We start from the raw sequence: 17811 nt of genomic DNA, 5'->3' as shown, positions 1-17811 counted from the left end.
AAATAAAGATGGAGTGCAGCTTTATCTATCCTTCAGTGAGACTACCAGCATCCCTGATTCAAGTCAAAATGTATCAATGTAATGGCTGCCTTAAGTGCTGAATTAAGTGCCCTCCCCACATCCAAATATTTGTGTAAATAATATTATTCAATGGATAAAAAGATCAGTTTCACAGGTGATATAGGAATTGTACCATTATTATAGTTAATTAACGAATTATCTTCATGAATTTAGCAGCTGGCAATTAATTTGCCTTTGGTGTTTCCCTGTGTTTAACTATAAGTGGTCCTCCCAAGGTCCTCTTTTTGATCCTAACTGGTCCTCTTTAGTCCCCTTTTAGATTGAAAATGGTAGTCTTTTATTCTTTTCTGAAGCTAAAATGTGTTGGGAGCCCTGCTTAAAGGATATTTTATTCATATTTTGGAGTATACTTTGTAATTTTTCTGCCAGAAATAGAAGAGCTAGATGTCCATGGATGGTTGCCATCAGAGCTTGTTGCTGGTGTGCATTCCTGAAGCCATAATTTTTATCTGTTATCATTACAATTTTTTTTTATTGTTAACAACGTATTTCCTCAGAATGTGGACCTAATTCTGGTAAAAAAAAAAAAACATTTCATGCTTTTGAGGTGTTTGATCACAATATTCATGTTTTTCTACCATTTTTGTTTACCTTTTTCGCATTAAACAATATTTTTAATAATAATATCATCCCAGAATTAGGTTCATATAGAGTGTAATTGAATAAAAAATATTCACACAAAATTTCAGAACGATTGGCCTATAACATTTTGTGCTAGAATGCACAGCAGTTGAAAAAAAAGTAGTTTCGAGAAAAACCAGATTGAAAAAAAACTGCTGTGAACATTTTCGAATCTTCAGTTTTTTAAGTCCTCATAACATTAGAACTAAACGAAATTTTGGCAACGTATTCTTGAATAGTTCTACTAACATTTTATGAGATAAAAAAAGATATGGATTTTTTGACCCGTTTTCTCTGGTTTCCCCTCTTAATTTTTGCTTTCTATGTATTTTCCTTATTTTACATTTAAAAAAAAAAAAAAAATCTGTCCCTTGCGAAATGTAAAATCGGGGTTTCACTATAGCTGAAAAATATTTGAAACCTTATTTTCATAAAATTTTTTCCCCCTCTAAACTTATGCCTTAAAATGTATTATTTCTTCTTAATCTTATAACTCTTAGTTTATTTATCATATTCTCGAAATATTTTAATGAATTCTTATTTTATTTAGTTAGACTAATGCTTCAACTCTTTTCCAGGAAAAGTCAGCATATAGAAGACGATGGGGTGGTCAGTTGACGCATGAAAATGAGCCGTCAGATTCTGAAAACAGCATTGATAGGGAAAAAATGTAAGTTCAATTTTCATGTGCTCAAATTTGTGGTCCTGAATGATATCTTACAAACTTGAAATAAAATGCTGCAAACACTTTTATTAATTACTAGTGGTACCCGCACGGCTTTGCCCGTAATAGAAAAATTAAAAGGTCTTTTGGTTCGCCTTTATATTTACAAATAATGTGTGGTGAATTTTCTCACCAATTGGTTTGTACCCATGTTACAATTCCACGTTATGATAATTTCATATCTCGCCAATTGGCTTGTGCCCATGTACCGGTTCCACGCTATGATGATTTCGTAATTTACTCGTCCATCTTATGATAATTTTGTTCTTAAAATTGGAATAGAAAAAGAACAACATCGAATTTTCAAAAAATCGCTTCAAGGTGTACACCCCCATGCTACAAACTAACTTTGTGCCAAATTTCATGAAAATTCGTCGAACGGTCTAGGCGCTTTGCGCATCACAGAGATCCTGACAGACAGAGATCCGGACAGAGAGACATTCAGCTTTATTATTAGAAAAGATTAAAGTTACCTAGTAATTAATGGTGGAATATGAATCGGGCAGAGTTTCATTGCCTTGTGGCAACAAGAAAAAAATGCTGCAGGGAAGAATGTTTAAATGCACAACAGGCAGGGCTTTAAAAGCTACTGATTTGATTTAGGAAGATGTAAAACAGAAGACTTTAAAAAAGGTACATATGACATAAAATTCAGATTTAATAATAATAGCTTTTTAATAGATTGTGAATTTTTTTTCCAAAAGGTTGCGAAACAGGTATATTTTAAAGGTATTTTTCCTAGAAGGTCATTTTCATTTCCCCCCTATTTTGAAGACTCCTAAATGATCCTAAAATATACCTACATATATAAAAATTTAAATTTTAATTAAAATGATTTTGGGACAGAAGAAATTACATGAGAATTTTTTCTATTTATTCAGCAGTTGTAGTCAATTTTAGTAGCACTGCAGAAAAATGTTTCTAATTCTATTTTAATGGTCAAATTTTCGAAGCCATTTGTCATTATTTTGAAGATTCTAAACCACACCTAGCCCTGATTATATCTCAGCACCTCTGTATCTCTGAAACAAGAACAAATTCAGCTGTTACATGTTCATATTTGTATTAAGTCTTCAAATTCATTAAAAATTAATTTGCTTCAAATGCATCAGCCTTGTAAAAAAAACTACTGCCTAATGTATTGTGAAGATAATTTCTTGTATTTAGAGTGCATTTAACTTATATGATTTTTCTGTTTAGAGTATAATAAGAATTATTCAATTCTAAATCAAATTATTATCAGCTGTTGGAAGTCATAGTGCTAGATTTTTACTATCTCTTCTTTTTCTAAAGCAAGCCAACTCATGAAGTTGCTCGTTTTTCTGCAAAGCAACAATTTTTGGGGAAGCCAGGAATCTACAGCAATCAAAATTCAAGAAATGTAATGTACAATGATTCTGCAAGATTGAAACGAACAGGTGTGTAACCTTTCTCTTTTTAAAAATTTTTATACTACAGGACACGAACAATGAACAATGTACATTTATTTTTAATAAGAAAAGTGTTAAACAAAGTAATAGATGTAGAAAAACTTGAGTACAATAAAACGTTTGAAATAACTTCCAATAAAATAATAAATCCCTCTACAATGATGTTATTTTTTTGTCCATTTGAATTTGCATACAATGTAATGTGAATTGCTTTTTAATTTAACGATATTATTTAGAAAAACCTTTGTTACTCTGAAAAAAGATTTTTCTTTTCTTTTTTTTTAAAGAACAATTGTTACTTCCAATCTTTCCTCTAAAAATCTTGTTTTCTTTCTTACCATATAACTAAGAAGTGAATGTCTATTTTAAAAAACTCAATAACCCTTTTCAGTTCCCATGTGCTACATCAATACCCTTCCCTTTCATATGCCTTGGAAACAGATGAAATTCTAAATGTCTTTCTTACATTCCTGTCCCATTCTTTTTTTAAAGAAAGAATTCAAACTCTGATTGATTCGTCCAGTTCTTATAAAAACACTTAGGCCGTGAAACCTAATCAACGGCTTTAATGTTTCTTGGGTTAGGGCTTTAAACTTTTCTGAAAAGCTGCTTTTCATTTCTGAGATACAAATAATAATACTCAAACTTTTTCGTGTGCTTTCTTTGTTGGACCTTGTTTGTTTTTATGTTCATTCTTGGCCATACATGATATCAGTTCATTTTTACACTGGTAGGAGAATGACCAACTAAAATAAGAAACATACTTTGTATGCTTCCATATTTACTGCTTCTATTAAATTTGCCTTGTGTGTAAAAAATTTTCAAAGGTGGGGAGATAAAAGCATAATGGAAAACACTGGAATTCTGGTGCATAACTAGAGCACTAGTATCCCTTTGTAATTATTTCCAATTTTTTGTGAAATTTTTAAGCATGTAAACAACAATTAAAATCCCCCTGTTAATGACAAATGGTTACTCAGCTTTTCATGTTATTAATTCTTTTTTCAATTATAAATACAATACTTTCAGTAACTTACTGCCCTGTAGCCAGAGCTAAGGCAGAAATACATGAAAGACACTGCCACCTTAGTCATTCCAGCCGAGGATTGCAGTTTCGTGCTTATTAGCACTCATTAGCCCGACTTAGGAATTGTCTGAGCTGGAGGTGAAAAACCATTTAAGGAAGCCAAGAGTGCCAAACAAACTGGTAGCCAATATAGAATTAGCACTGACCAGACGAGTGACCAAATCAATGGTTTGGTTTAACTCGAAGATTGAAGGCAAGGTATTTTCAGTAACTTACCACCCTGTGAGTGCTAATAAGCACGAAACTGCAGTCCTCGGCTGGAATGACTGAGTTGCCGGTGTCTTTCATGTAAATACAATATTTGCCTCAAAGATTATAAGCTTGACAGTTCATTCTGTTTTTATGTTAATTTTTTTATGCATTTCATGGTAGTGTGGAGCTGCATTGAATAATTGGTATATAATTATTATATTTTAAAGAGAAAAACTAAAAATGAAGTAATGGTTACAAAAACTTTGAATACAAAGTGGTTTTTATTTTCCTTATCCTGTAAAACTAAATAATTTAGAGCAAGCAAAGTTTAAAATTAAGACCAAAATTAAAGTTAAAAAAATATATATATCAAACAATTGGGAATGATTTAAATTATTTAGAAATAATTTTGAAGAAAATATTTCATCAAAATAACAACTGGGTGCAATAAGTCATACGCTTGTTTATATTAAAAAATGGTTCCTGTAAAATATAGTTTCCTTTTTTAAGCCCCTTGTAGAAAATCACTTCATCCAAATATTTTATGATTTTAGGTCACTTCAATGCTACTCCTTTCCAACCTTCAACTTTTGATCGTAGAAACTCCCAGTCATCTGTCAGTGGAACTCCAGTACAAAAACCCGTCCAAAGTTATGGTCGATCTTCCAATCAGGTTTTTTCAATACCTGGGAAAATAGACTGGAGTGCTAAGTAAGTAAATATATTTTGATTGTAGTTTTTGAAATATAAATATATTAAATATTATAATAATTCAATGGCTAATTTGATTCAAAGACCATTATTTTAAGTATTTTTAATTTTCAAAAAATAAATAAATAAAAATAAAATAGTAAAGCACCCGTAAAAATAATGCAAACATCTTGAAATTTTACATGCAAATTCTTTGACATAAAGTATTAAATGATTAAATATTTCAAGCCAGTGAGTATTGTTTTGAACTACTGCATTTTTCGAATGCTTGACTGACATGTGTAAAATTAATAACAGTTGCGGAAGATCTGCCTTTTTTAGCCTACTTTCCCAGTAAAAGTCAGAAAAAGAAGAAAAAAGCATGAAAGAAGGCTTAATGCATCTTAAAAATATCCCGAAAAACAAAAAAAAGTCAAAAATAAATAAAATAATTAAATAAATATCGAAAAATTAAAAATTGGAAAGTAGGGTATTGAGATGGGGAAAAATGTCTGTCGGTCTGTCTGTCTGTCGGTCGGTCTGTCTGTCCCCCCCCTAATAACTTTTGAATGAATAGTCCGATTCGAACAAACTTTTTTTGTTCGAAAGATCTAGGCAAGGACACCTCATTCCCATATTTCGCTTTTTGGTTTGAAGTATTTTTTGTTCAATTTTGAACAGTTCAAAAAAACTTAACATTAGCTCCTACGGGGAAATTCAAGGCGATTCCGAACTGTGAGGCGAATTTGCTTCAAACAAACTTTGTAGGAAAAAGCTTTTGATGAAAAACTTGTATATAAAATATCTTTTTGATTTGAACAATTTTCTGTTCAATTTTGAACAGTTCAAATCCCTTAACATTAGCGCCTACGGGGAAACTGAAAGTCAATGTAGATTCCGTACTTGAAGGTGGATTTACTTCAAACAAATTTTGTTGGAAATAGCTCTTGACACCGAACTCCAGACTCCGATTCCGAGAATTTAGGGGCACCTGAATCCGAATCCGACTCCTGTGCCCGACAATTAATCGGACTCCGACTCCCCGACTTCGACTATGACTTCCTAGCTTTGGCAAAAATTTATACACAGACAAATGACTGACTCCGATTCTTGGATATTCGACTCCGACTCCTTCAAACCCAAAATTAGATTGACTCCGACTCCGACGCTATGGTTTTAACTGTGAAATAATTATTGTTGATGTGATTTGTTTTTATTATAACGCTAAAGTTTTTATTTAGGTATTCAGTTTTCGGTGAATAAACTCGAAGTTATTTATGTTTCTACATAAAGATACGCGCAGACGATTTTTTTTTTTTGACAATGAAAAGTATTTCTTTACGTTGACATTTTATTGTTTTTATTTATCTTGATAAGTGCATTAATTCATTTAAAAAATTATTTTTGGCAACAGGGGAAAAAGAAACGATTTTTTTTGATAGGATGTATTTATTTTAATGAGCTTATTAATTTTTATTATTTTTTTTTCGTTTTGAAAGCTATTGAAGAATTTTTTTAAATGGAAAAAAGTGTATTAGTTGCTTTGTTTAAAAGTTGCTGCTATTTTATTTGTTCGTTTTTTTTTTTTTCTTTTTTTTACGCATCTAATTTTTTTAGATGAGTGAGGAATATTTTATTCCTAGAAAGTAGCTTAAAATATTGGAAAAATATGTTTGAAACAATTTGCGATTTTAGCTATTTTGAGAACATTGATCAGGTACTAGAAAGTAGTATGGGTATACGGGAAAGTAGGCTCGTCTAGTTCTAGACAGAACTTCTTGTTCAGTATTGTGATTGCATTTTCGTGGAAAAAAGCAAATGATGCCTTTATGACCTTGTCAAACACTGAATAGCCTACTGAAAGACTTTGAAATATGCCTCCACAGTCAAAATGCAGATAAGTTAGCTGGTCATGATAACCATAGGCCGTCACTTGCACTGTACAGATATGACTGTGCATAAGTGAAGGGTTGTTGCAGGAAATTATGAGCAAAATTAATGTTCTGAAAGTCCAAGAGGCTAATAATTTGGCCCTACACAAATTGCACATGTTTGGACTGCTTCCTTGCTACTGATAATATACATTAATAGCAAGGTAATCAGACATTTTACCCTTTGAACAAGTCTGGGACATGGTAGGCCACCTGATTCAGACACCCCAAGATGTTTCAGACCTGGCATAAGAATTGATAAATACCTGATGGAATGTATTGCAGGATGACATTAGGAATCCTTATCAATCTTTACATAGACATTTAAAAGTGTGCATCACCACCATGGGGTAGGTTCACATGCTGCTGATTACAGGGTTCGTACGGGTCATGGAAAACCTGGAAAGTCATGGAAAATTTTTTAGCAAATTTCAGACCTGGAAAAGTCATGGAAAATTGACATTTTCATTCAAAGTCATGGAAAATTATTTAAAGTCATGAAAAAATGTCCCGGACAAAGAGAAAGTAACAGTAGCTAAAAGAGCATCAGAAATATTGAGTGATTTAACAGTCTTACATATTAAAACTGGAAAATTAAACGACCCCAAAAACAATTCTGAATTTTTAAATCTCATTACATCTACTTCTGTAGCAGCCACTCATCTTTTTTTGCAATGTGATTTTACTGCTTGGACATCACTCATTTTGCATTTACCATTATTTTCAAGACTTTTTATATTCTGTAGTAGCGAACGTGCACATTCTTGATTTTGCCACGCCCACTTAAAAAATGCAATTCATTTCATCCGAGTTTGTTTCCATCACTCGTAAAAACTTTATTGCTAAATTTATCAGAGTTTATCTCAGTTTGTTGAAAGTTTTAGAAAATGAAGATCTTTAGTCAGGTGATAAAACACAGAAATAGGGGAATTCTAATACTCTAAAACAGTACTGCCCAGCATACAGTCCGCAAAACTAATTCATGCAACCCACTGCTACGTTCAATGTCAGAAATCAAACCCTATGTTCAGGAATTTCTGAACCTACTAATTTATATGCGTTTGAAAATGTGCAAATAAGTAAACAAGTACATTTGAATCAGAAGATTTATTCGCTACTGAATGTTTTTCTTTCTTTTTTTTTAAATATAAACATCTGGTTTAGAAACATGAATTTACTAAAAAATGGCTTTTCTTTAATGAACCAAAGTACTGTCAAGTTATGTGTATGCTTAAATGCACTGCTGATGCTAAAAGACAATTTTTGAAGAAAATGTAGTGAAACTTAGTAATGACTGATTCAACTTTGTCCTATTCATTATCATTCTACCTGTTTATAAAGATTATTAACATTTAAGCACCGTTATATTTCATTCACTGTAGTTTTACTAACTTTACTAAAAGTTATATGATGAAGACAAATAAGAATAGTTTAGTTTTTAGGTGTACACTGATATTTTTTCAATCACAAGTAAGTGCTTCGATGAGGTAGAAGCATTCACGTAGAAGTTTCGCTAATGCTCATTTCCAAAAAATTTCCAGTTTGAAATTAAATAGTACTATTCTCTTCATGTAACAAGGTCATGAAATTTTTTTATGAAGTCATGAAAAAGTCTTGGAAAAGTCATGGAATTTTTTCATCCGAATAGAGTATGAACCCTGTGATTAGAACATTCTGTTTACTGTGCAATTTTTTGTCATTGATGTAACCTGCAACCTTGAGTTATTGAATTACTCTAGAAAATGTATATGTGCTGTATGCATATTTAATTTCAATGAAAATTAAGTTTCTTCCTAGAGCATAAAAGGTAATTTTGCTAAAGTTGCTATTTTTTGGTACCTAGCCCTAGAAGATAGTTATAATGCACACTTTGGATCCACAGGTCTAGTGTTATACAGATCATTTCAAATTCATAAAATAACTAGAGGACCTAACAGACATTGTTCAAACTTTGTAAATGGGAAAGTTAAAAAATTTCAATAAATTCTCATAAGTGTTTGAACTGTTTTGTTGAAAAAAATAAGTAAAAAGAAAATGTTTTAAGCTGCTTGGTGTCAAAATGAGTATATTTATTACACTTGATTTATCTAATGCCCACTGAGCAGTTGTTTTATCAACTATTTTTTCTCGTGTACTTGAAAGGTCTTCATAAATTGTATGGTTTGTTCCTTCAGCCATACTTAAAGGATAAAAATCATCCTCAGATATTAAGTATAAAAAACTAACTACCCATCTAGAACAAACGGGAAATCCCACTGCAACATCCCCCATATGAAAAAGAATAAAACAATCGAAAGTATATCGTTTGAAAAAAATTATAAAGGTAAAAACAATTCCCTGATTGAGGGAAAATCATCCCCCCCCCCCTCAGATGTAAAATAAACACGTTCTTCAAATAAAATGACTAAACAGCCTTTAAAAACTCAAAACAATTCTTTGCAATTTAAAATATTTTGCCAAATAAACAAAAAATACAATAAATTACATTAACAGTAGTAAACAAATAATCACGCAACTCTATTGTTCATGGGCAAAGTCGCCAAGCCACCACATTCTGTAATCCAGCCGATTAGTGAGCGATCGAACTCCAATGGATTAGTGGTCCGATCTTTTGAACGAAAACTTCATCTATTGCCTAATTTGTTCTTTCCACCAAAGATAAAAATCTTCCACTGCACAGATCTTGTGTGTACAGAACTACCCTGTTTTAAATTATCTGGACGAAAATAAAATTTGTTTTGTCTTTAAATTCCACCATCTTTTCCTTTAATAATGTACTGATTAGTTTGATAATCCTTAAAGTATTCTTGCCTTTGGTGCCAAAACTCAGATGGATTTGAACCGAGAAACAAATGTTGTTAGGTATGGTTCTTTCTGATCATTTGGTTAGGAAAACATAAAACACCGATCCGGGTCACTTGGTTTAACTACGACGAAAAATACCCGTTTTGCCTGAACCTAGTGAAAGAAATCCGATTTCTTCCAGTACTTTACTTTAAAATACATAACGGGACCTAAAAGAGATGCTTTCAAGAGAAATGAAGGCTTCTCTCTCTCTCTCTCTAGGTTTTGTTTATTCTTAATTGACACATCACAAAAGGAAATTTTCCTTACAAGAGCAGAGCTGAATTTCTTTTTGTCCTTTGGCAGCGGGCCAAATAGTTATTTCAATTCCCCCTCAACATTAGGTTAAAATAAACATTAATCATTTTAGAGTCATAATCACCCAATGTTTAAATAAATAAATAAATAAATAAATTAACAAAATAGTTTCCGATTCGATCCATCACGCTTCTTAATCACGCTCGACACAATTACGCACAAAAAATTTGATCTGGTCCAGCCGTTTAAAAGCTTTATGGTTACAAACATCCGCACAGAAGAAATATATATATTAAGGTATTCAGAATACATCAATATATTTGCATATTAGAATAAGTAGTGAAACTTCTCTGGAGTGACCACCCTTGTTTCCTAAAAAAAGTGATCGTTAATGGAGGTTGGTCACTCTTAGAGGTCATTTTCGAACATGCAAATGCAGCACCAATAGCTGTTTTTTTCTTCTTCCTGCAGTTTATTAATTAAGAACATTATGATAAAAATATATTTAAATAAAGAAATCTTTTTTTTTTCATTGTTTTATATAAAATATACTTTTTACATTAATTTCCTTTCTGATCTTCCTTTTTTGTGTAAGTTGACAACTTCTACACTTTTCTTGAGCATGAGATAACCCGCTTTTTCAGAATTTTGACTGTGATGTATGGTGATGAATTGCGGAATGCAACTTCACTGAAACCAATTCTTGAGCTATTCAAATGTGCTAAAAATAAATTTTGTCCAAAACTAGGAATGCTCCGTTCTCCCCCACCCACCCCTCTCCCATAAGTAATCAAGAAATTCCAAGAAACAACCTTTTGAAGAAGTTCTATTCTTATCAACCGCCCTCAATGACAGGCGCCCGCTTGACTTGCATGTGCCACCTTAGCTTCCCAAGGGTCCAAAAATAACGCCCTCCTTTTTGTGAAATTTTTGAGGTTCCAAACAGAGAGGGCAAGAAAGGAACATGTTTGAACCCACAGGAGAATAGATTTTATTCCCGTATTCTGGTTTCCTTCCACCTTTGTTAATATAAGAAAACTGATTTGTGTACAAACTAAATGTTCTATTGCTTTTCCTTTGTCACTCTTTTTGAGTTTTCGAAAGAAAAATTCCTATATTTGTTAATGCTGAGGTTCACAACTTTCTGGTCGTTGTGAGAGGTTTCAGTGGTCTTTCCAAGAGGTATTTTAACATTCGTCATATACGGGAGAAAATTGGTGCCTCAGAAAAGTGGTCGTTAATGGAGGTGGTTGCTATATAGAGGTGGTCGCTCATAGAAGTTTCACTGTATTAAATTTCATATTATGCAATTTTATTGTCATTCTCGAATAGGCTTCGTAATGATTATAGAGCAATATCCTGCCTTCAAGTTTTTTGCATCGCAGCTGCATTTTCAAGGACTCTGCTAGTTTTTTTTTTTTTCCTCTGTGAATAACTTTTTCTTCTAAAAGCTTGAAGAAAGCTCCTTGAATTAAGGTGGAAACATGAGAAACAATGTCAAAAATTTAACTAGAAAAAGCAGGCTGTTATATTTGCAAAGCAGAAATATGTTTTTTTTTTTTTTAAATATGCAACTCATTTTTTACTTCTGAAAAGTTGTGCAGTTTAAAGAAAATTGTATTTATTTGGATCGGCGGTTTAAAATTTTTCTCATAAGCTTGTTTTGCTGCATTTTAAGTTCTTGAAAAAAGTTTAAGTTCCTATTTTCACTCATATTTAAGGGTTTGTTACAATCCCTATTCAAAAAAATGTTGGAATGTACAGTAGCAAGTTTTTATTTTGTATTGAAACATATTGCTTGATTTATTTAGAAAATGCAAAAAAGCAACCCATGTTAATGCTCCAATTAAAACAGGAACATTAAAACTGATTTGGAAGTCCTGATTAGAATAAAAATGCTTTGTAGCCAAAAGTTCCACTGTAAATATTGTTTGTTTTGATGAGATACTATAATGCATTTATTTTTTTCTGAATTGTTTGGAAATATTTTATAGACTATTAGTAAAAAGCACGCATTTTTCTCTAATGACTTGAAAAGGCTGGCTAGAGGTCTGATATCTTGAGTAAATATTACAAATTTATTACCATATTCTATTTAAAATCAAGTTGTAAACTATATTTGTCAAATTCTTGCATAAATCTGCTATTTTTGCTACCTTAAAATAAAAAAATTAAAAATAAAACAGGAATCCGTTTCTTACAAATCTAAAGTTTTTTCAACCAAGAACTACAGCTACATTTATATCTCTTTCCTCTGACCAAATACAGATTTCAGTCACACAGCGAGCTTCTTTCCGATTTTTTCCAACTATATTTCGAAGTTTCATTGAAAAGTTATCAAACATTGCAAAAACATGCGCTACTAACCAAATTCAATCAAAAGTTTTGAAATTGGAAACTTTCAACGCCAGTTTGTTTACATTAAATTGTTGCCATTTGACAATAAGTACACTCACTGCCAAAAGCTAAGCACAGAGGAAAATGTAAATTTTCGGAAGTCAATTCGAATTGAAGAGACTGCAACTCACTGAAGGAGTAAATAGAAGTATGCAAATAAGTTAGGTAAGAGCCAATCTCAGGGTTTTGTGTTGAGATATAAGCAAAAGAGGCAGTCATATAAGAAGACAGCTGCGTGCAGGGTTACAGGAGTTATTTGTAAGTGCGATAAAAGGTGTTTCGAACTTTCGTATGATTTGTTTTTAAGACAGATATGTTTGTGTGGCTTTCAGAAGACGAATGGAAGATTCTGAAGAAAGGCGTGCTGCCAGACGCATTGAAACAGCACAATTAATCACAGATGATGCTCGTTTCTTTGGCGTACATCACTCCGTCATTTCACGGTTATGGAAACAATTTCTAACGAGTCAAACAGTTGTCCGAAGACCTGTGACTGGTCGCCAAATGGTTACGAAGCCTTAGGAAGTTCAATATATTGCTGTTGTAGCCAAGCGAACCGAAGAGGAACCTCCACACGTGTGACACCTATGGTTGCAGCAGCCATTGGTAAGACGATATCTGCCACTACTGTGCGCTGAAGGCTACACATGAATGGGTTGTATGACCGGGTACCACGAGTTGGTGCTCCTCTCCCCGTCCAATCCAGTGGGCCACGATTTAAGTGGTGCCACTAACATGTCTGATTGGGGAATTGTTATGTTCACAGATGAGTCAATATTAGCTGCTGCTCTGCAACCCGATGACAAGTGTGTAAGGGTCTGGGGATAGCAAGGCACATGTAAAATGTCCCAGAACATTGTCGAACATTGCACATTCCGCGGAGGAAGTATCATGGTCTGGGCAGGGATTTTGTTGGGGTATTGTATCGACCTGCACATCTACAGACGAGGTTCTGTGACGGCAATACGGTGTCAGGATGAAGTCCTAGACTCCACTGTGAGATTGTACGCTGTGGGTCCTGCTTTCGTTTTAATGGTCAATAATTGTGTCTCCATAGAGCCGTTATTGTTGATGACTACCTGGAGAGTGAGGTTATTGCGCGTATGGACTGGCCGGCGTACTTGGCGAACTTAATTCCATTGAAAATCTGTAGGATGCCCTCGGCCGTGCAGTGTGTACACTATCCCCACCAAATTCCACTCTCACATAGTTGGAAACTGCTCTACAGGAGGAATAGCAATTACTCGACTCTGTGGAGTTTAATCACCTCATAAGGAGCATGGTTAGACACTGAATTTTCTACGCAGATGAGAGGTGCTCACACGCCCTATTAATGTCAGTTTTTGTTGTTTGTTTGAACTTAAACAACATTTTGTAAATGACTCCAAAAGGACGCCATTTTATAATTTATGAAATTTACTATTGTTTTCATCTCCGAATGGAATTTTTTTTTATTGCATAGACATATTTGCTACTATCCTGCTGCATTTTTTGTCAATCAAAGAAGTACTTATCTATTTTTTCGCATTTTCCTTCTCCGTGCTTAACTTTTGGCAGTGAATGTAGTAAGCTCAAATCCTGTATCACATATGCAAGAGAAGTTCATGCTTAAATTATTTATTTTGTATAATTTTTCATGTTACCCGAGCTTTGTGTTTTAATAGCTTTTTCAAAGGGGTCTTTAGAACAAGTATAACGCTTATCATTGTTGAAAAACCTTCAACAAATAGAAACATAGAAATTAGTTACTTAAGAGCATTAACATTGTGAAAGTCTCTACAATTGATCTTAAACTTGTATGACTTTTACAGAATTAAAGATGTTTTTACTAGTTATAGATTTTTGAATTTAACTTCAAGCATCACGTTTCACATGAAAGCAATAAAATTTTTTCAAACTTTCTTTTTCATCTCTTCCCCTAGAACGGAAGAGGAGGAGAAGGAGGTAAATAACTGAGTAGTATTAATCATTATTCATTTTATACTCAAAATGTAAAATTTCTACAGGTATTTGAATTGAAAAAGCAGCCACTGCCACTTTCCCGTCCAGCTCCCTTTTGAGACAGTGGGTCTCGAGTCTAGTCATTTTCTGACTCCAGTGTTTCGAAGAGCTCCGATAATTTTTGCTCCAAGAGGATGAAAAGACAGAATATTGAGAACTGTGTCAATATCAAATCTCGTCATGGTGCTGTGATGCAAAAATTCAGGAATTTTCATTCAAAATATTGCCAAAAGTGAACAATTGGTTTTATCTCTCATAACAAAGATTTTTTAATTTGTATATATGTTTGTAGAACATTTGCTTTTATTTTTGTGAACATTTTTTTTTTCTTTTCGGTCTTAAAAATATAAATAGGTATCTAGCTCATAAAATTCCACAAAAAAAAAAAAAAAAAAAAAAAAAAACTTCAATCTTACTTATAAATTCATTCAAATGTAATTTATCTACACAACTTTTATATTGTCTTATTATTTATTTTTTTATGCAAAATTATTTATTGATTGACGTATTGATGTTATTAGTATACCTTATTTTGACAATATAGCATTAACAAATTTATTACTCAAAAAACATTGTTGAGTAAGGTATTTTGAAATCAAAGGCAGCTTGTTAAAAATTCTGTGTAACATTTTACTTTATCTGCATTATGTTTGTTAGCTTTTTTTTAAACTCTGAATAACTGCAGTTTATCCATGACCAGGGGCGTGGAGTCTGAGGGTGCTGTTGTGCTCCAGCACCCCCAATATATTTGTGGGTGTGCACAGCAGGCAAAAGAAAAAAGGGACCGAAATTAAAAATCTATTTCCTAAATAAGGATGACCTTTAGGCTACAGATTGGCAGCCACAAAAGTTGCTTGTTTTTTTTTATTTTCAATGAGCTTTTTTTTTATATTTCATCCCACCACCAAAGTAAAAAATCCTAACCTTTCATGAAATTTATTCAAACTTATTCATCCCTTAAGTGTTTTTAATCATTTATTTGATATACTGTCAGCCCCGCTTAATCGGGTAACGGATAAACGAATACCCCGCTTATACAAATGAAACCTCCCAGAACCGAATATTTTCCCCTAGACGCAATGTTAAAGATCCCTGTTTAATCAAATAATTTCCTCGGATAATCAAATAATATTTATCAGCTTTTGTAAATATTTTTGTTGAGAAAAATTTTAAATAAATTAGAGAGAAATTAAAGTAAAAACAATTATTGACGTGAAAATATAAAGTGATATTTATTGCTGACAACGGGCGAGAAAAACAGCATTCATATTCCATCAAAATGTTTCCACTATTCTATCAATTTTCTTTTGTCTTTGTCATTACAAAAAAAAAAAAAAAAAAAAAAAATAGTGCAGTCAATAATTAAATTAAATAGCACAAATAAATATTCTCATTTTAGATGATGATAAATATTAAATGTAAGATACGGTAGACGAGGAGGGGAAAAAGGGAGTCAGAAAAGTGTTCCCAAAAGACTTAGAGCAAGCAATCCCCTATTATGGAATTAAAAAAAAAATAACTTACTGAAAAAAGGTGCCAAAACAAAGATTTAAAACCTCAAGTTGTAAATGACATTTTATAATTTTCATACGTACTTGTAATACAAAAACAAACTATTGAAATATTTTGTTGTTTATTTAGCTTATTTCAAAAACGTTTTAGCAATAACATATTTCCTTTACATAGCTATTGATCTATTATTATTATTATGTTTCAAGACAAATGTTGTCAATTTAGAAAGGTAAATAAAATTTTCCCCGATAGACGATATTCGATTAAGTCGTGCTGACAGTATTTAAATTTTATGTATTTTTTCTGAACAAATGAAAATGTTTGAAGGCTACTTCAAAAAAAAAAAAAAAAAAAAAAACTTATTTTAAACACCCGTTTTATAAAAGCATTCCGAAATTTCCAAGAAGTGTTTATTCTCACGCCCTATTATTCTTCTTCACTTGTTAAATTTCTAAATTATTTGATGGGTGTAATTCATTGCTCTTTACAGTCATGATATTTGCAAGCAAGACAAAACGATAAGACATGAATCATAATTTTTTCAAGAAAAAAAAATATATATTTCAGTTTTTATTAAACTTTTTCTTCTACCGCTCAATTGAGCAGACTTTTCTGTTGGTTTACATTATTTATGTCAATAGGAAGGGGAAAGAAGTGTACTCAAAATAAAATATAAAGAATCTTGGATGAAATCCATTTATGCAACACGTACTGTGTATTAAAATAAAGAACAAATGACAAAAACTCAAACACACTCGATTAAGTGTTTTGTAGACGTATTATGATTCTGTTATGCAGTATGAGGTGTACAAATACCTAATTCGATGTTGATTCTGCAAGTATTCAACAAATGTCTTTTTTCACCTTGCAAAAATATTAACCTTAGTACTTAATATTTCAATTTCTCTCATAATTTAAAAATATCAGTACAAATTTGATTTTTTAAAAATATTTAGTTTGGTCTCACTAAATTGTGTTTCTATAACTTATGACTCACTAATATTTTCTCAGGTAAAATACTGTTTTAACATTTATGTTAATTTTTTCTACTAGTGGAATTATACCGTGATCAAAACTGAAAGTAAAAATTGATATTTTCCATCAAGTATTTCTCTTTAAAAAACTAAAGCACATTTTCTTAAAAGTTACATTCTAAAATTTGCCTTACTTATCCCCCCTACTCCCCTGAACTCTTTTTGAGCACCCCCACTGACTTTCAAACCCGGCACCACTGTCTATGACTAAGCTTGGTGTATTAGTGAAAGGTCCGTAGTTGAAAATAAGTAGTTTTTTTTTTTAAAATCCTTCTTTCAAGTTCACTTCTGTATTTGTTTTATTTTTTTATTTATAGTATCATAAATACAATAAATGGTATGGAAAATTTGTTGTTGAAGTAGAATTTTTTTTTCTAATTGATTATTTTGTGGCAGTTAACCTTGCATTTTATTGTTTCCTACCTTTTTGGGGAGTACAAACAAAACCGTTATGAGTTGTATGTCAAAATAAGGTATAATCCAAAATTACTTGGTACGAATTTATTAAATTTCTGTGTACTGTTCTGTGTAATGTAGATAAATTAGGCTTTTTTTTTTTAAACCATGATTTGGCCATTTTATGTTTTTATCAGTTTATTTCAAAATAAGTGAAATAAATTTTCAGATAATCCGTAATTGATGGTAAAAATGCTCAATCTTGAAAATATCAAGATTTTAATGTGACTGAATATACTTATGTGCCTTACATTCAAGAAATATTAAAATATCAATTGCATTGAATGCTTTTTTCAGTTTTACCCTTGATTGAAAATTCATGCTATTAATTTTTGTCATTTCACTCATTTGGATTGTACTGATATTTTAATTAAGAATTTTGTTTAACTATATCACTACTCATGACATTGTAAAATATCTTGAAGATATTGTTAACTCATAAAGCTATCATTACTGTTTTAAATAAATTACTTTCTGTGCCTAGTCCTTTAATTTTTTTATACAAAAATTTGCTTACATATAAAAACTTTAATTTAGAATTTTCAGCTGTATG

General features: G+C 32.0%; 1 protein-coding gene across 1 annotated transcript in view; it reads left to right on the top strand.

The window, feature by feature from the left end:
• LOC129233174 (serine/threonine-protein kinase ICK-like) overlaps positions 1 to 17062 on the top strand; it is a gene marked incomplete at its 5' end in the record, with an annotated part of 48667 nt that extends 31605 nt beyond the window's left edge. The window contains 4 exon segments of the mRNA XM_054867243.1: positions 1281 to 1372; positions 2720 to 2844; positions 4690 to 4846; positions 14262 to 17062. Of these exon segments, the coding sequence (XP_054723218.1) occupies positions 1281 to 1372; positions 2720 to 2844; positions 4690 to 4846; positions 14262 to 14274 (387 nt within the window). The 3' untranslated portion in view covers positions 14275 to 17062.
• Between the last annotated feature and the right edge of the window lie 749 nt (positions 17063 to 17811).

The sequence above is a fragment of the Uloborus diversus genome, unplaced genomic scaffold (genome assembly GCF_026930045.1).
Source record: "Uloborus diversus isolate 005 unplaced genomic scaffold, Udiv.v.3.1 scaffold_225, whole genome shotgun sequence".
NCBI lineage: Eukaryota > Metazoa > Arthropoda > Arachnida > Araneae > Uloboridae > Uloborus > Uloborus diversus.
The sequence above is the reverse complement of the archived record's forward strand: the minus strand, read 5'-3'. Positions and strand labels throughout refer to the sequence as shown.